The 20,245-nt window shown below is 42.1% G+C and overlaps 1 protein-coding gene across 1 annotated transcript in view; it reads left to right on the plus strand.

The window, feature by feature from the left end:
* The window catches only part of anapc1 (anaphase promoting complex subunit 1), a 202,231-nt gene that overhangs the window by 3,839 nt on the left and 178,147 nt on the right, over window positions 1-20,245 (plus strand). The window contains exons 2-7 of the mRNA XM_043675393.1: window positions 3,355-3,516; window positions 9,503-9,554; window positions 11,942-12,042; window positions 12,668-12,750; window positions 15,241-15,314; window positions 18,771-18,919. Coding sequence (XP_043531328.1) covers window positions 3,355-3,516; window positions 9,503-9,554; window positions 11,942-12,042; window positions 12,668-12,750; window positions 15,241-15,314; window positions 18,771-18,919 — 621 coding nt within the window. The remainder of the gene's footprint in view (window positions 1-3,354; window positions 3,517-9,502; window positions 9,555-11,941; window positions 12,043-12,667; window positions 12,751-15,240; window positions 15,315-18,770; window positions 18,920-20,245) is intronic.

The raw sequence follows: 20,245 nt of genomic DNA on the forward strand, positions 1-20,245 counted from the left end.
AGCTCCTTTTCCACCTATCCACTCCACCCTCTCCTCCCTGACCTATCACCTTCATCCCCTCCCCCACTCTCCTATTGTACTCTATGCTACTTTCTCCCCACCCCCACCCTCCTCTAGCTTATCTCTCCACGCTTCAGGCTCTCTGCCTTTATTCCTGATGAAGGGCTTTTGCCCGAAACGTCGATTTTGCTGCTCGTCGGATGCTGCCTGAACTACTGTGCTCTTCCAGCACCACCGATCCAGAATCTGGATTCCAGCATCTGCATTCATTGTTTTTACCTCGATTTTTAACTTTGTCCACCCCAGTCCAACACCAGTATCTCCAAATTGTACCAAGTTTGGGTGGTGTGTGGGTTAGAGAGGAGTTTCCAGGCGATGGTCCTCTCATTGTTCTGCTGCCTTTGTCTTTTGAGTTGGGAGAGGTTGAGGGTTTAGCCAATGTGATCAAAGGAGTTGCTACAATGTATCACGCAGTACTGCCACCATGTGGCAGTGGTAGGTAGAGCAAATATTTTGTCCCTGAGCTGAATTTCTGACCACATACCTGTACGACTAGCAAAATTGATTTGGAGGTGCCGGTGTTGGGCTGGGGTGTACAAAGTTAAAAAATCACACAACACTAGGTTGTAAATGACCAATGAAGGAACGGCACTCTGAAAGCTAGTGCTTCCAAATAAACCTGTTGGACTATAACCTGGTGTTGTGTGATTTTGAATGGCAAGATTACCTACCTCCTCCTCGGTGATAGCACCCAGAACCTTCCCTGGCGCGGCTCAAGCCCTCCTGAAACTTTTCAATGGTTCTTTTGCTCCCACTAGAGTTGACTATTACCTCCCCCCCCCCCACCCCCGCCACTGCCACTGTGCTTACATACCTGAATTGTCCTCACTATCAGACAGGACCTTGATTTGAACTGTTTTATCCTTCTTTTGAAATCGTTCACCCCTTTCCCCATCACTCACCCCCTCCAGCTCGAAACTTACTGAGAATAATGGGAAAGTGTATGCAGCAGGAAAAGGAGGCTTTGACTATAATCAGATCAGGCATGACCCTATTGAATGGTGGAGCAGGCTTGGTGGGCTAATCTGCACAGGAATTAAGGAAAGTGTAGCACAAGTAGGCTATTTGGCTCATCAGACTGCTTTACCTTCTTTAGGCTTGGGCTGGAAAGTGGCAAGTAACAAATATGCCACCCAACTGCAAGCCAGCTTCCATCTTCAACAAGAGGGCATCTGACCATCACTTCTCTACATTCAATGGGACTAACATTGCTGAATCCCCCCCTACCAACATCCTGGTATCATTGACCAAAGACTGATCTGGGCCAGCCATATAACTACACTGGAGACATGGAAAGTAGGAGCAAGAGTATGCCTTTCTCCTCTTCTAGCCAGCTCTGCTGTTCAATATGATACGACTCTTCATCCACTCCTCTACCCTGTTCCCACTTTTGCCCCATTCTCTTTGATTCCTTTAGCTCTAAGAACAATTATCTAACTCCTTGTTGAAAACATGTAATGCGTTGGCCTCAGATGCTTTCTGTGGCAGAGAATTCCACATGCTCACCACTGTCTGGGTGAAATAAATTCTCCTGATCTCAACCCTGAATGGTCCACTGCAGATCTTCAGACTGTGACCCCCAGTTCTGCATGCTCCAGTCATCAGGAACATCCTTCCTGCATTAACCCTGTCCAGTCTTGTTAGAAGTTTGTAGGTTTCTCTGAGATCCCACCCTTCACTCTTCTTAACTCCAGTGAATATTGTCCTAACTGATCCAATGTCTCTTCATACTTTGGTCCTGCCATCCCAAGAATCAGTCTTGTACTCCCTCCATAGCCAGAACATCTTTTCTGGGGGGGGGACGTGGGCGTAGATGATCAGCCACAATCCTATGAAAGAGCAGAGCCGGCTTGAAAGTTTAAATGCCTGCTCCTGCTCCTCATTTCCATATTTGCATGATTCTCTCAACTCACATTTTTACTATCACTAAGAAACGATAATAACATAATCATACTACCAGCAGATAAAGGCAGAATGACGGTCATCCTAGATAAATCTGATTACATCCAAAAAGCACAACAACTACTTGAAGATACCAATGGGACAGCACTACTATCATAGGGCAAGCCAGACAGAGAACAGCCAGGGAATTCCTAGAGGCATGGCATTTATCCACAAACTCCATCAACAAACACATCGACCTGGACCTGAACTACTACAGCGGACAGCTGAAACTGACAACCGGAAGCGGCAGGGACAGACCGCTATAAACACCGGAGGAAACATCAAAGAAGCACTTCACAGGAGGCTCCCAAGCACTGATGATGTCGCTTAGCCAGGGGACGAAACGTTTGCAACAAAAGCTTCCAGCTCGGTGAACAGAACCACAACAACGAGCACCCGAGCTACAAATCTTCGCACAAACTTTTTACTATTTTGTGCAATTAGCAAACTTGGACGTGTTGTCTTTAGCCTGCTTATCTTATGAATTGATGATGATATTACCTTTGCACTTCTAACCTATTGCACATGTGGTACTTAAGAAGTTCCACCGTAAGGAGCCTTTTCACTACCTAGACTCTGGAATTTCCTTCCTAAACCTTTCTGCCCTTCAGTACCTTTCTCCCCTTATTGAAAGTGATCCCTGAAGCCTTGTGCAAGATTTAAATCTTTAGACTTAATATCTCTTTATGTGGCTTGGAGTTGAATTTTGTTTGATAATATTTCTTCAAAGGACCTTGGGATGTTTTACTACATTGTCGGCATGAGATAATGCACGTTGTTGCAAATAGTAACTGGTTAATAAACCAGGAACCGGTTCCTAAATTTAGGATTGTTACTGAAGGCACAAAGAATGAGCATGAAGCCCTCTCCTCCTCCCCCCCGCCCTGCTTTCATCATTCATCTGGTCCCTCTTAACACTGAAAATTATTGAAATGAAATATGTAATACTATAATGCTTGAGCACAGCATGTATTGTAAAATTGTAAAAAAGTTTATTGATATGTTAATGAACTTCCAGTTCATAACTTCTGGGATGCTGTAAAAGCTCATTTGGTTTTCCTTGTGTGTAGACCAATTGTAGAAAGCCATTAATCCAACACAAATAACCCTCCTCTTAATATGTTTACATATATAAAATTTTCTTGTTCTTTTGCAAGGCACTAATTCATCGTTTAAATTATAAAGAAAACACTTCTGAGGGGTTATTGTCGATGTGTAGAACCAAATTATCTAATTCATGGCATCACCAGTTTGATTTAGAAATGCTATAAAACACATCTCCAAGAGAATATTGTCTTTTTAATGTGAGGATGATTCTAGTTGTGGTTGATAAAATTTGTCTTGTTGCAGGAGAGTTGGCATCTAAGGAAAGGCACCTGTGACATTGGTGAAGAGCTGGACTATGATGAAGAGCTGTACGTGGCTGGTAACATGGTCATCTGGAGCAGAGGAAGTAAAAACCATGCCTCTTCCGTTTATAAGGCATTTACAGTGGACAGCCCAGTCCTGCAGGCAAGGCCATGATTTATCGCATTTACTTTTCATAGACTTAAATGACATAATGCTGCTTTTAAATATGTTTGTTCCCTTACTTGTAAATTTTCATGTACAAACAAGGTAAACGTCTATTTGTAAAGGTTGAAGAAGCTTGCAATGATATCTGTTAACACAGCTTGGATTGCTTCAGACTCTTTCATAGAAAATTAGAAAATAAGTGCAGGAATAGGCCATTCGTCCCTTCGGGTCTGCACCACCATCCAATATGATCATGCAATTTCCTGATTTCTCTCCATACTCTTTGTTCCCTTCAGCTACAAGGGCCAGGATCAGCTCTCTCTTGAATATATCTAATGAACTGGCCCCAACAGCTTTCTGTGGGAGAGAATTCCATAGGTTTACAACTGTCTGAGTGAAAACAATCTTCCTCATCTCAGTCCTGAACGGCTTACCCCTTATTCTTGGATTGTGACCCTTATATCGGGAACATTTCTCTCTCTCTCTCTCACTCTCTCACTCACTCACTCACTCACTCACTCACTCACTCACTCACGCGCACACTCACTCACTCACGCGCACACACACACACACACACATACCAATTCTTCTAAATTCCGGTGACTACAAGCCCAGTTGATCCAAACTTTCCTCATATGTCAGCCATGCCATCCCGGGAATTAGTCTGGTGAACCTTCACTGGACTCCCTCAATCGCAAGTATGTACTTCCTCAGACTAGGAGAGCAAAACAGCATCCAATACTCAAGGTGTGTCCTCACCAAGACCCTGTGTGACTGCAACAAGACTTCCTTACTCCGCTGCTCAAATCCTCTCACTATGAGGGCCAGGGCCAGCATGCCATTAGCCTTCCTCACTGCCTGCTGCACCTGCATGCCAACCTTCAGCGACCGTCCCACCATGACACTCTAGGTCTCGGTGTACCTCACCTTTTCCTAAACTGCCACCTTTTAGATAATAATCTGCCTTCCTGTTTTTGTGACCAAACCCCTCATTATATTATGTTTGCTATGAATTTGTCCACTCAGCCAGTCTGTCCAAGGCACCCTGCAGCCTCTTAGCATCCTCCTCACAGCACACACTGTCACCCAGATTAGTGCCATTTGCAAATTTGGAGAAATTGTGTTGAATTCCTTCGTCCAAATTGTTAATGTATATTGTGAACAGCTCAGGCCCAGCACTGAATCCTGTGGTACCCCACTCCCCACTGCCTGCCGCTCTCCTAAGGGCAGGTTTATTCCAACTTTCTGCTTCCTGTCTGCCAACCAGTTCTCTCTCCACATCAATACATTGCCTCTGGCACCATGAACTTTAATTTTCTTTACTAATCTCTTGTGTGTGGAGCCTTGTCAAAAACCTTTTGAAAGTCCAAATGCGCAACTTCTGCTGATTCACCCTTGTCCACTTGACTGTTCACATCCTCAAAAAATTCCCAAGGATTTGTCCTTTAGTAATCCATGCTGACTAGGGCGGACTGTGTCACTGCCTTCCAAATGCTCAGATATTACATTTGTAATGATTGGCTTCACCGTTTTCCCCACCAATGTCAGGCTAACCAACTTATAATTCCTCATTTTCTCGTTCCCTCCTAATGAAAGAGTGGGGTTACATTAGCTACCCTTCAGTCCATTGGAACTCTTCCAGAGTCTTCAGAATGCTGGAAAATGGTGAATGCTGCTTCTGATGGGGTAGAATTTGTGTTTATCTATGTTGAATGACTGTAGTACAGAGGTTTGCAGCACCTTCAAGACCATTGGTCAGCTATACCCTGCTTGAATTGGGGTTGGTTCTAACATAAGAATGTCGATCTCACTTGCAACAGCTGAAATACATTCAAAAGCAATGGAAGACTTTGTTGTAACAATAAAGTTGCAGGGGATTTTCCTGGCCGTTTAAGGGGCAATCACCAAACCTATCACGGGTGAGTGGCAGACTGGAGCGATCAAAGGAGTTGACAATGCAGCAGCATGGGACACGAGGCTCTCAGGCTGGCGAGGGGGACTGGTGAAAATGCAACATGGAATAACGGAGGAAAAGAATGGGGATACAAGGAGCTGCAAGGAGGGGGAGAGGGTTTGCAAGATGGTGGTAGAAAGCAGTTTTGCATCTTTCAAGAATGAAACAGACAAACGGAGGGAATTAAGTCCTCACGAATGAATTTGGAATGTCTAGATTACGATGCATGACTTCAAGAACTATTTTATGCATGGATGCTATTGCAATGAACACTGTTGGTGGATAATTTGATTGTGAATAGCTTTAGCTTGTAATGATTTGCATTTCTGCGTAGCCACATCTCAAAGCACTTAAGATTCTGTGAACTACGTGAAGTGCAGTATTAGCAACCATCTAGTTTTGACCTCACCGGACTGTAGAAAGCATATTTAGGATTTTTTAAAAAATAGATAATGTTGGGTTTTGTAGTGATTGGAACCAGCTGAATCTTACTGACTATGAGATCCTTGATTGGGGTTATTAACCTGGCCAATCAGGAAAGTCCTGGCTGACTGAAAAAAGCTACTCTGGTGTTTCCTTTCTTGCTGGTGGTGGAATACAAATAAAGATTTACACACTTGTTGTTCTACACTGTGTCCTACACCTGTATACACACGACATAAGTGCTGGGGAAAAATAAGCACAGCAGCTGTTAGGAAAGGAAAAAAATATGTAGCCAGGAGATAATCTCCTCTGTTCAGGGGCCTGACTCTGAGCTGGCTGACTCCAGCAAGTGTACTGTGCACCAGTAAATACAGGGTGACTTGGTGACAGCTCTCTGCAATTCTTTAAAGTTTCTTCTTAAACAGAAGTTTTGTTGCTAACCACTGCATTTTGCCTCATGCCAATAGAAATGCAGTGGTGTCCAGGAAAGTGCTTTGTGCGTCGTAGCTTTAAGTTTAATGAAGAAATGATCATTAATGAGGATATTTATTAATTCTTTCAATTTTGCTTTTCTGAGAGTCAAAATCCCCATATGTTGGTGAGGGAGATGAAGGAATATTGAAACACCAGCATGTGAGTTGAACGATCTGCATCTATGCTGTTCTGTGTGATTGTGTGTGCTCCGCACAAGAACAAATAAAGGTGTTTTCGAATGATCTCTTATGCCACACCTAGGCTGTGACTCTCCACGTGTTCCTCCTTTCTTCAGAATCCTTATCCTACGTTGAATAATTATAATCTGATTCACCAAAAAGCCCACCATGATGTTCACTCTCTCCAACTGTCTCTGAGCCTGTGCATCTCTTTTGCCCTTTGACACTCTTCTTTGAACCTTCCTTTACAAAGTTCCACCAAGTTGGGCTTGATCAAAAACACATCTCTTTCTCTTTACTGAGATCCATGACAAGGGTATAAATCCAATTGCTGAAGGATTTGGTACTGAAGCCAGTCCTCACCACTTCAGTGTTGGTTGGTCTCTCAGATGCCCAATCCTTTCCAAAGTACCTACATCCTGGAAAGAGCACCTAGCATCCCATCCGGGTAAGGATAGGATAATGCTTTCTTATAGTCTTTTTGTGGGTTCTCTATCCTAGAATAGATCCCCCCCAACATTTATAATGGTAGAACAAATGTATTTTGCCTTTTAGATCCTACTATATTCTTACTTTTTGACGAGTACCCTTACACAATCTGTCTATCTCAGATTTGGATATTTGAAGTGTCTGAGTATCCCCAGCTTTTGTGGCAGAGTTCCAAATACCTATGACATGAAGCTAAATCATTACCTCTGCCACTGAAGGTGGATAGATAGTTGGAGGCACCCATCAATCTATGTGGAAGCTATATATTGCAAAAAAACAACTGGATAGGTTTCAGCAAATTAAAATGGCCCAGGGAGAACTGATCATTTTTTGGTAAGGATGTAGACCGTAGTCCAGAATTTGAAATTTCGCAAAAAAGGATTAATTTTTGGAGATAGGATGAATTGACTTTCCATTTTAGAGTAGTTTTCAGTTGTCTCGGTTGGTGAGGTGGAATTTGTCACAGTTGTCAGAACGTGAGCAGAGTTCTTTGAGCAGCTTGTTGAATATAGGTTAACCTGAAGTTGTCTCAGTGAGATGGATGCACTTAGGAGTCATAGAGATGTACAGCACAGAAGCAGACCCTTCGGTCCAACTTGTCAGTGCTGACCAGATATCCCAACCCAATCTAGTCCCATTTGTCAGCACTTGGCCCATATCCCTCTAAACCCTTCCTATTCATGTACCAATCCAGATGCCTTTTAAGTGCTGTAATTGTACCAGCCTCCACCACATCCTCTGGCAGCTCCTTCCATATACGTACCACCCTTTGAGTGAAAAAAGTTACCTCTCACATCTCTCTTATAACTTTCCCCTCTCAGTCTAAACCTATGCCTTCTAGTTCTGGACTCTCCCATCCAAGGGAAAAGACTTTGCCTATTTATCCTATCCATGCCCCTCATGATTTTGTAAACCTCTGTAAGGTCACCCCTCAGCCTCCGAGGCTCCAGGGAAAACAGCCCCAGCCTATTCAACCTCTCCCTGTGTCTCAAATCCTCCAACCCTGGCAACATCCTTGTAAATCTTTTCTGAACCCTTTCAAGTTTCACAGTTAATATTTTTTTTCCGTTTTCAGCCACAGAGCATCAACCAGGCAGGGGAATCCCTCAAGGAAATTCCAAGTAATTGCAGTAATGCTGCAGCGTGGTGGGGCAGTGCACGTTACTTGTCAAAAGCCTTTTGAAAGCTTGGAATGTACTTCCCTGAAATTTGTACCTGCTCGGACAACTGAGGCTTTCAAGTCTGAGGTGGATACAACTTTGTTGGGTGAGCATATTAGGGAGGTGAGGTCGAGGTACAGACCAGCTGTGATTGAAGTGAGTGACAGAACAGACCCAAGGAGCTGACTAGGTTCATGAACAGTTTCTTCCCCGGTGTTAAAAGGCTTCTGAGTGGGCCACTCAAGTTTTAAATCTTACTTTCTGTGCATCTTCTCTGCAGCTGTAACATTGTATTCCTCGCTCTGTTCTATTACCTTCGTACACTTTGTGTTGTATGAAGTGCTTGTAATGCACGCAAGACAAAACCTTTCACTGTACCTAGTCACACTGTGACAAGAATAAATCAAATCAAATCAAATGGTATTCTCTCATTTCCCACTGTCAATGTTAATATGCTTTTGAAGAAAATGATTTACTTCAGAATTATGCAATAGTTAATCTCTTGCAGCACTCAGTGACCTGTTTTTAGGACCGAAAGCTTGGTTTCCTATGATGCAGATTTCTTAATCTGCTGCAAAAATGTGGGTGTGCAGCTATCTTGATATGGACAGCGTCAATCTTCCTCAGACTTGGTCTTAGCATTCATTCATTCAGAAGTCAGGCTACAGATGAGAACCTTCACTTCCTTTGTGGGGATGTCAATTGAGAACTACCGATATTCTGGCTGTAGTGTCGTGTGTGTGGTAGGAAGTACCATTGAACCATTCGTGATATATGGGGTGTTGATGCACTGTTTTCAAATTTACAAGTGAATTTACAATGGTCTTACTTACTGTTCAAAAGCCCTCTGCAGTAAATTTGATGATGTCCTCGCCCCAGGGATTTACTATTTGGCTCTTAAGAATCTATGTTGCGAAACTCTGTTTTAGTTTTGCGTTCACATATTTTATTGAACAGTAGTTTTGATCCTCTCTGTTAAATCCCCTCCTCTGCTCAGAAAAACATCTCAGAAGAAGTCACACAATACTCTGCATACAGTTTTGTGTGCACCGATGTTCTGTCTCTGCTTACAGTATACACCTCGTATATTTAATTCCTAGAGAACTTTCTATAACCGTTGCTTGCTTACATCCCCTCCTGTGTCATCCAGCTCACCATGAGCTGTGCTTTGGCAGACTGCCAGCATTCTAAACTGGGACAGTGCATTTGCATTAAATGATGTGGTTTTCAAGGTAAAATAATTCGGGGAAAACCAAAACTAACTCATGAGATGCTCACCAACTTTTTTTTTGTCTTGCTTTTAGGCGCTATGGTGTGATTTCAGCATTCCACAAGACAAGACTGAAGGTACAGAAGGTACATTTTTCAACCAAAGTTATTATGAAAACCTTTGGTCTCTATTTTGATTTTGCAATTCTGTTTAATAGAAAAGAAAAACAGGTATTTTCTTTGCAAGTTTGCTCCACTCCTCTGCCTTCTAACGCATTCCTTGCTTGGAGAAAATTAGAGAATGAACATTTTTCTAGCAGTCAGCTCTTATGAAAATAATACTAACTTGCCTGCTTTCCATCTTCTAATTCATTCAACAACTTTGTTCAAATATTGTTGCAATGTGTGTCTATTCAGCCTGATTAGACAAACAGCATGGAAGAAGTAGCAGTTGTCTGTTCAGTCCCTTGAGCCTGCTCCGCTACTCAATAAGATCTTGGCTGATCTGACTGTAACCTCAAACTTGCATTTCTGTGTACCCTTAACCTCTCAGGACCTTATATTTTTCAATCAAGTTGCCTCTTCCTCTCCTGTGAAGAATGTGATTGGAAATATGTACTGTTACCAAAATATCCTTGATCCAAACCTTTACTCACTGTTGTAATGTGTCAAATTATACTTGATGGGAGTATCCGAGGGCATTTGCTATGTTAAAGGTACTATGTAAGTGCAAGTCGCTGTCAGACCTAAGCAGTTGATCTGGGCTCAGCTTGTTATCAAGTCATAGAGATGTACAGCACAGAAACAGATCCTTCGGTCCAACTCGTCCATGCTGACCAGATAGCCTAAATAAATCTGGTCCCATTTGCCAGCACTTGGCCCCTATCCCTCTAAACCCTTCCTAGTCATATAGCCGTCCAGATACCTTTTAAATGTTATAATTGTACCAGCCTCCATCACTTTCTCTGGCAGCTCATTTCATACATGCTCCACCCTCTGTGTGAAACAGTTGGCTCTTAGGTCCCTTTCAAATTTTTCCCCTTTCACCTTAAACCCATGCCCTCTAGTTCTGGACTCCCCCACTCCAGGGAAAAGACCTTGTCTATTTTCCCTATCCATGCCCCTCATGATTTTATAAACCTCTATAAGGTCACCCATCAGCCTCCAAAGCTCTGGGAAAATATCCCCTTTATTCAGCCACTCCTTATAACTCAAACCCTCCAACCTTGGCAATATCCTTGTAAATCTTTTCTGAACCCTTTCAATTTTCGCAGCATCCTTCCAAAGCAGGGAGACCAGAATTGCACACAGTATTCCAAAAGTGGCTTAACCAATGTACTGTACAGCCACATCATAACGTCACAACCCAGTGCACTGACCAATGCATGCTGTATGCTAGAACTTATAATTATTTGTTGCAACTGACAGGGAGGGAGTTAAGAAGACCAAAGCCAATCTCCTCTCCCCTCCTCATCTCCTCTCGTCTTATACTTTCCCAATATGCAGTAAGCTAATCAATATTAAAACCAGAAATATGTCCTCTTTGTTAATAATAATCATCCCTTTCACACATTCATGCACCACAACTGCCTGAATATCATTCCGTCTTTCAGCTGGGGCATTGTCTGGAACTCTGTTAATGTCAGTGTTGCCACCATGAGCATTACAAAGAATATCAAAATTAAGGGAGCGCTGAACCTTTTTAGTCTTTGTTGAACTGGACCATGTGTAGATACATTTTTTTCTTAAACACATGCTTTTCTGCTGTTCTTATGAATGGAGATGCTTCTTGTATCAGAATGGCCCTGCACACACGGAGGCTCAACATGACATGGGTCAGCAAAGCCCTTTTTCTCACGTATCAATATTTTGAGAGTACATTTGAACAGAAATACAGCTTGTGAGCTTTCTCCTTTTAAATCTTTTTGTTAAGGCATTCATAATATCTGTAACAGTGTTGGTTTCAGGAGGGTAGACTTGTCCCTCTGGTTTGGAGTTCTTCCTATTTGCTTCCACATGACCTGTAATCCAAGATTTCACATGGTGGCCTAAAATGGACGAGCTGGTTTTCTGCTTGGCAAATCTACTTGATCTTGGCTGCAGTTTTTATCTTTCCTAAATACCCCAAATCTTTACTTTTGACAACCCACACCTAAATTTCTTGGCCTTGGATAAATACACTGTACTGCAGGGTAAGTGTGTTGACAAATGAGAACATTGATTGTGCAGAGTATCTGGGGTGATTCTGAGAATTATTGCTGGCCTCTGTCAGATGTCTAGTTGAACATTTACATATTTATGGGATGTAGGCATTGCTGACAAGGCCACCATTTATTTTCGATCTTTAATCACCCTTATGGAAGTTGTATTGAGCCACTGCCTTGAATTGCTAGAGCTAATGTTTGACCAAAACAACTTTATAATTAACATTGTTCTAGTAATGTTACACTTGTGACTTGTCTTTATGATTGCCATTGCTGTGACCTGGTTATCTTCTTGGCTCAAGACTTGTGATAAAACGTTTGCTCTTTCAGCTCAAGAGAGGACAGAGAAGTGCGTGTGTATTGTACAGAAATCCTGTGTGAATGTGCACACCGTGGACGGGAAGGACTACATTGCCCCATTACCTTTTCAGGTGATAGTTTCTGTTGTGTAAATACTTCCTGGCCAAAGTTTTGGTCTCAAGTTGATTTGCTAAATATTGATTAACTAGCCATTCATCCCCTTGCTGTTGCAAGTAAAATGGTTGTAACATTTACCTGAACAATTACACCTCAGGTAGCCAGATAGAACTGGAACTTGAGTCTTCAAACATGTGCAAGCTTTTATTGACAGAGAGACACATTATAAATCATACAGCTACAAGGCAACAACCACGGTTTAAGCAAGCTCTGATATAAGTGAGTGAAGGTGAGTCCCCATTTAATGCTCACCACACAAATATAATTCAACATCAAGTAATATACAATTAACAGTGATTGTACTTGAAAGTAGTTTTGTTTTATCGTAAGTATTTTGGGGCATTGAGTGATGCGATTATACTGACATATCTTATTCTCATTAATAAACTAAGTTGGAAGAAAATGTTTGATATACCTGACCAATCTCATCAAGAAAAGAAACTTCCTGTCTAATTTTGTAAATGTTAGTACATGGTGTAATGCCAAACTGGGTTAAAAGTATTTCAGACCCTGGTTTAAAATGCACCACTTTGTGTTATAAATTACTCATTTAAATAATATTGTCTGGTCTCTCCCCAGGTTGCAGATGTTTGGGCAACCAAGTATGGGTTAATTTTTGAGCGCAGTAATCCTGTGCAAGAAGCACCTTTAAGTCCTCTGCGGTAGGTGGTTAAAAATTATACTCTTGCTTGAGATTAATTTTGTTAAAGTTGCTGCTGTACATTGACCATAGTTTAGCACTTTTTTGCTTTCTTATGATTGGTCCTTGTCATCAGAACCTTTTATCCTGATTGATCTCCCTCTTGCAGGGTGCCAATATTGTCGCTTTATTAATGCTTTTAATTAGTTGGGTAGGTGTCATCTTCATTTGGCTCTCTACGATAACATCAATGCAGTGCCGTAGTGATTGAAAGAGGGGTGTGTGGTCGAGATAGCTGTGTTTTAGTCTGGAAGACTTGCTTCTGGTTGTTGTGTGGCACTTTATTCATCAACCTGACAAACCTGATCAATGGAAAGGAACCAAGCTCTCAATTCAGGTCTGGTTTAAGGTATGAATTAAATTTATTTCAGTGCGTTATAGAGTCATACAGCATAGAAACAGACCATTCGGCCCATACAGCATAGAAACAGACCCTTAGACCTCCCAAAATGCATCACCTAGCACATATTGGGAATAAACTCCACCTGCCATTACTTTGCCCAGTTTACCAGTTACCTGATTTCACTCACCTGCAACCACTTATTTTAGATTCTTAATGGTTTACATTATGGCATCTAGTTTAACATGGGTTGGTGAACCATTTTACACCACTGTTCATTGAATATTCTAAAATTCTAAAAATATTTTAATTCCATGAAATGTGATACAAGGGGTCCCACTTCTGTGCAAAAAATAATTGTCAAAATGAATTGATGATTCTTATGAGTGGGCTAATCATGATGCCAATTAAAACCAATTAATGAGTTTTGAGAAGATTTGTAGCTCAGGTTGAGGTTTTGGATGTAGGTTTGCTCTCTGAGATTCATTTCCAGACGTTTCGTTACCTTACAGGTAACATCTTCAATGGACCTCAGTGAAGCAATGCTGAAAATTCCTGCTTTCTGTTTATATGTTTGGGTTGGTGATGTTACTTCCTGTGGTGAAGTCACTTCCTGTTCCTTTTCTCAGTGGTTGGTAAATGGGGTCTAACTCGATGTGTTTATTCATAGAGTTTCGGTTGGAATGCCATGCTTCTAGGAATTCTTGTGCGTTCTCTGTTTGGCTTGTCCTAAGATGGATGTATTGTCCCAGTCGAAGTGGTGTCCTTCCTTATCTGTATGTAAGGATACTAGTGAGAAGGGGTCATGTCTTTTTGTGGCTAGTTGGTGTTCATGTCGCTAGTTTGTCCAGTGTAGTGTTTGTTACAGTCCTTGCAAGGTATTTTGTAAATGACATTAGTTTTGCTCATTGTCTGTATAGGGTCTTTCAAGTTCATTAGCTGCTGTTTTAGTGTGTTGGTGGGTTTGTGGGCTACCATGATGCCAAGGGGTCTGAGTAGTCTGGCAGTCATTTCCGAGATGTCTTTAATGCTGGGGAGAGTGGCTAGGCTTTCTGGATGTATTTTGTCTGCTTGTTTGGGTTTGTTGCTGAGAAATCGGCGGACTCTCATATGGGTGAGGGAGGACACCACTTCGACTGGGACAACACATCCATCCTAGAACAAGCCAAACCAAGACACAAGAATTCCTAGAAGCATGGCATTCCAACCGGAACTCTATCAACAAACAAATCGAGTTAGACACCATCTACTACCACCTGAGAAAAGGAACAGGAAGTGACTTCACCACAGGAAATGACATCACCAACCCAAACATATAAATAGAAAGCAGGAATTTTCAACATTGCTTCGCATGAGGTCCACTGAAGATGTTACCTAGTAAGGTAACAAAACATCTGGAAATGAACCTTTCAGCTCAGCGAGCAAACCTACATCTAAAACCAATTAAGTTGGATACAGTCTTTTCTTCTGTTATGTATTCTATGCATTTGTGTGTGTATGTGTGTCCTTACTAAGTAACATGTTCAGTGTTTACCTGATCATATTCACAAGCATTTTCCAGCAAACGGCAGGAGTGATCGCTGTTAGTATTGGGGCCCCTTCTCTACTGGCCAAAATGAGAAAGCAGTGGATGCCAGCAGCTTGCTTTCTTTGAGCAGCTTAATATAACTGAAAATGTGTTGCTGGAAAAGCGCAGCAGGTCAGGCAGCATCCAAGGAGCAGGAGAATCGACATTTCGGGCATGAGCCATTCTTCAGGAAGAAGGGCTCATGTCCGATGTGTCGATTCTCCTGCTCCTTGGATGCTGCCTGACCTGCTGCGCTTTTCCAGCAACACATTTTCAGCATTGATCTCCAGCATCTGCAGTCCTCACTTTCTCCTCGCAGCTTAATATAACACCCAGTACTGACTCTGCCATTGCTGTGTTTAAGCTCAATGTTTTGCAACATTTATGTCTCTATTCAGAAGTTATGGCAGGGTTTGAAGATTCAAGACGGGTCAAACCATGCGTCTTTGTCTCCACTTGCTGTTAAACCTCTAGCGTATGAGGGAATGCAATGTTTAGTGGTGGTGCAGCAATTCTGTTAATCATTGCTGTGTTACTGGTTGCAGGGAGCCACTGCCTACAATGTTCAGCATGCTGCACCCACTGGATGAAATTGCACCTCTTGTATGTAAGCCAACAGGTGAGAAAGACATTGAGTCCGAAACTATTAACTTATTTTCTTACTGCCTTACCTCTGAGGATTTATAATGGGGGAGATGTTTTGAGTGATTGTCTTGGTTAAATGGTGAGGATCAAACAAGGAAGCAGTGCCTATCAGAGTGATGCAGATAGAGTCGTTGAATTCACCTCCAAAGTTCCTGATGTTGGGAATTCTCACTCTCAGTTTGGGAAAGCTGGAGAGCTGCTTTTGTAGAGGGACCAGCAAATGTGAAATAAATTCCCCACGGGAGGGGAGGAAAATGAGCTGTGATGAGCTCGGGAGTTACTCAAGAATGGCAATACTGTATGTACAAATGCGGTGACAACTATGGGAAAATGGAGGCCATTGTGGCTGTACTGGCCTTCAAATAAGTATTCCATTACTTCGGCTCCCACCAAGCTTTGAGGTTTTAATCGGCATCTGATAAAGGTACTGGAGCAGTAATCGAGAGGCTCGGGATAATCAATACTCAGTGGGTTCAAATCCCACTATTTTAGATCAGAGTGGTTCTGGAAAAGCACAGCAGATCAGGCAGCATCCGAGGAGCAGGAAAATCGACGTTTCGGGCAAAAGCCACTATGGCAGCTAGTGGAAATAGAATTCAATTTATAAATCAAACGTATAAAGCCAATCTTGTCCACTAGTGTCCTTTATGGAAGGAAATTCGCCATCCTTACTCGGCCTACATGTGACACCAGATCCACAGTAAGGTGGTTGAATTTTAACTGCCGTCTGGAGCAGGCAAGCCATTCAGTTCAAAGGCAACTAGATCCAACAAATACTGACCCAGCCACATCCCAGGAAATAATTTTTTAAAAATACTACAATCAAAATTATAACAACTCTCCCTGAAATGCAAAATGTCTCCCACTTTTCCCCTCCTTTCTTTTGCCAATTACCTGAAATTCAGTTACTGACCAATCACAGAATCTCTACAACGTGGAAACGGGCCATTCGGCCCATCAAGTCCATGCTGACCCTCTGAGGAACATCCCAGCGAGACACAACATTACCCTGACCCTATAGCCCTGCATTTCCCATGGCTATCCTACATAGCCTGCACATCCCTGGACGCTATGGGCAATTTAGCGTGGCAAATCCACCTAACGTGCACATTTTTGGACTGTGGGAGGAAACCGGAGCACCTGGAGGAAACCCACGCAGACACAGGGAGAATATGCAAACTCGACACAGACAGCCACCTGAGGGTGGAATTGAATCAGGGGTCCTGCTGCTGTGAGGCAGCAGTGCAAACCACTGAGCCACCGTGCCACTCACAATGTACTGGTGGAAGTGGGGTTCTTCCTATTTATCCTCTCAAATCACACTCAAGCAAATAAACCCCAAGAACTGCCGATGCTGAAAATCAGAAACACAAACAGAAATTGCAGGAAAAACTCGGTAGATTTGGGCAGCATCTGTGGAGAGAAATGTTGAGAACTGAAGGACCAAATTCAAATTTAACCGCATTTATTATATCTCCCCAGAGGTTTATTGTGCCATGTTGTGTACCAACACAATGTAGAACTAAGCTCTCCTCGTATACCGGAACCGTTTCTAATGGTTGTAGTCACTCTGATGTTCATCAATTTGCTTGATATCAAATATCAGAATTTTTGTCCGCAAGATGGATAATTTCTCAGTTGTGATTGCCATTGAAGATTGCAACTTGCAGTCAGACTGGGAGCATATATACAAGTATTTAAAACATTGTCAATCCCCATTGAGGATAGAAGGACAGCGTAGTGAGGAAAGACCAGCTGGACGTTGCACTCCAATGGAATGCTTGTCTTAAGAGTCATAGAGATGTAAAACTTCGAGATAGACCTTTTGTGCAATTTGTCGATGTGGACTAGATATCTTAAATAAATCTAGTACCATTTGCCAGCATCTGGCCCATATCCCTCTCAACCCTTCCAAATCATGTACCCATCCAGATGCCTTTTAAATATTGTAATTGTACCAGCCTCCACCACTTCCTCTGGCAGTTCATTCCATGCAAGCACCCTTAGGTCCCTTTTAAATCTTTCCCACCTCACCTTAAACCTGTGCCCTCTAGTTTTGGACTCCTCTATCCTGGGAAAAAGACCTTGGCAATTCACCCTATCCATGCCCATCATCATTTTGTAAACCTCCATAAGGTCATCCCTCTGACACTCAGGGGAAAACAGCCCCAGCCTATTCTGCGTCTCCCTATAGCTCGAATCCTCCAACCCTGGCAACATCTTTGTGAATCTTTTCTGCAACTTTTCAAGTTTCACAACATCTTTCCTGCAGAGGGGAGACCAGAATCGAATGCAGTATTCCAGTTGTGATCAAAACAATGTCCTCTACAGTCACAACATGATGTCCCAACTCCTATACTCAATGCACTGATCAATAAAGGCAAGCATCCCAAATACCGTCTTTACCACCCTATCTACCAGTGACTCCATTTTGTGTTTCCTTCCAGACTTTTACCATTCCCTTGCTTCCATTAAAAATTTAAACTGGACGTGTCGATTGTTTTTTAAAAGCAAAGCTCAAATTCTATTCCAGCTCTCACCGTTGCAGGTTGAGGACACTATTTATAAATTTTCCCATGGGTTCAATATAAAGACAAATATAAGACAACACTGTAGAAACCTATTTGATAGAGTTCAGAGTAACTGGAGAAGAAGGGTTGTTATGCTGAGTTAACAAAGATGCATATTAGAGAAAGAAGAAATTTAAAAGATACATTGAGCAATCAAAATGCAAGTAATTGTGCTATAATGTGCAATAATTGATATTTTAACTAGTTTTGCATTTCTCTTTTTCAATATAATGGGGGAAAGCTATTACCTGTAAGAAAAAAATTGTTTAGATTATTAATGACTGTGGTCCTACATGGAACTCTATAATGAATCTAGTTTTAGTTGTCTGCCCTCAGATATGATAAAAAGCTGTTAATTGTTCTTTGGAGTTCAGACTTGAGTACTGCTGATAAAAGGCACATCTTACTCTCCTCAGAAGATGAAGAGTTTAGACAAACTGTGTCTTATTGTTAATATTGCATGTTTCTATTCTGTTGTGGAATGTGAGCATTGCTGACTTTTATTGTCTGGTCCTAGTTGCCCTTGAGAAGGTGGTGGTGAACTGCCTTCTTGAACCGCTGTTGTCCATGTGCTGTGGGTTGACCCACAATGCCGTTAGGGAGGGAGTTCCACTATTTTGACCTGGCGACAGTGAAGGAATAGCGAGATATGTCCAATTCAGGGTGGTGAGTGGCTTGGAGGGGAACTTGCAGGTGGTGGCGTTCCTATGTATCTCTGCTTTTGTCTTTCAAGATGGAAGTGATTATGGGGTTGGAAGGTGCTGTCTAAGCATCTTTGGTGAATTTATTAAGGTGCTGACATGAAAGAACATTTTATTATCATTTGTGTCAGAATTATTTCATTGATTTCTCCCATTCAGGAGGTGTGACCAATATCACAAGAGTACAGTATGTTGCTGACTATACCCTGAAAATCATTTTCTCCAGCTCAGCGCCATCAATCATCGTGACTTATGACACCGCACAGTGTCTGCACGCAGTTTGGGCATTACGCAAAATTAAAACTGAGGTACCTATTGCATCGAGTTTTTAAAAAAAAAAATTCTTCTCTACATTTTTCTAAACTTCCAGTTTAAGAAAGATACCTGTCTGGATTGTGCTGTTATTCTAAGGATCCCAGGAAGTAAGTTTAAAGTTTGGATTGTAAACTTAAATAAATCTAGTCAGAATATACTTTCACATGACAAGAAAATGCATCAAAATAGACTTGAAATAGAGCCTGAGAGAGAGAATATCACAGAGGTGAAAGTAAAGCATCCTTTCTGCTAGTGATGGTGCAGAATCAGAATCCCAGGCTGTAGTCAAGTAGGGTCACAGTGTGGCACAAGTGTGGCTCAAGTAGGGTTGTGTGGCACAGTGGTAGTGTCCTATCTCTGGGCCAAGAGGTCAAGCCTCACCTGCCCTGGAGTGTGTTAATAACATGCATGGTCAGGTTGATTAAATAACAGCATCAGCTCCAAGAGGATCAGCAATCTGAGATTGTGGCTGGGGCCAAGGTTTGGAATGGGTTTAGAAGATGACATCTTTTTTCAAAAAAAGAACTGTGGATGTTAGAAATCCAGAGCAAACACAGAAACTACTGGAGAAACTCAGTTCTGAAGAAGGATCACTAGAACTGAAACCCTCACTCTGCTTTCTCTTCGCAGTTGCTGCCAGAGCTGCTGAATTTCTCCAATAATTCTGTTTCAGCCTTTTCTATGTTTAGCTGGAAAGTTAGGGATTTAATTTTGGTGCAGAGTCAGAGTACAGAAGAACAGTACTTCAGAGGCCAGTACTTCAGAGGCCTGCTTTAATAATCTGGAAGTGTGAGTTCAAATTCACTATGGCAACTGGAAAGTTTAAATACATTTGGAATATAAAGCTGTTCCCAGCATCAGTGACAATGAAACTTCTTGATTGTGGTCAAATCCCCATCTTGTTCAACCATGCCTTATAGGGAGTGAAATCTACTGTCCTTGTTTGATCTGGCCAACATATGATTCCAGACTCTCAACAACCTGCTTGACTGTTAAATGCCCTCTGAGATGGCTCCAAAACCTACTCAATTGTTTAGAAATGACGTTCATTATTTGCCTTTCTTGTGACACTTGCATCTCATAAATGAATAAAAGCAGGTTAAAGTCGTTGAAGCACTAGTGTAATTTTTTAAGTTCTCTCATGGCACGTGGGCGTCACTGGCCGGTCAGCATTTATTGCTTAGAACATAGAAGAATACAGCGCAGTACAGGCCCTTCGGCCCTCGATGTTGCGCCGATCCAAGCCCACCTAACCTACACTAGCCCACTATCCTCCATATGCCTATCCAATGCCCGCATAAATGCCCATAATGAGGGAG

The sequence above is a fragment of the Chiloscyllium plagiosum genome, chromosome 3 (assembly GCF_004010195.1).
Source record: "Chiloscyllium plagiosum isolate BGI_BamShark_2017 chromosome 3, ASM401019v2, whole genome shotgun sequence".
Taxonomy (NCBI): Eukaryota; Metazoa; Chordata; class Chondrichthyes; order Orectolobiformes; family Hemiscylliidae; genus Chiloscyllium; species Chiloscyllium plagiosum.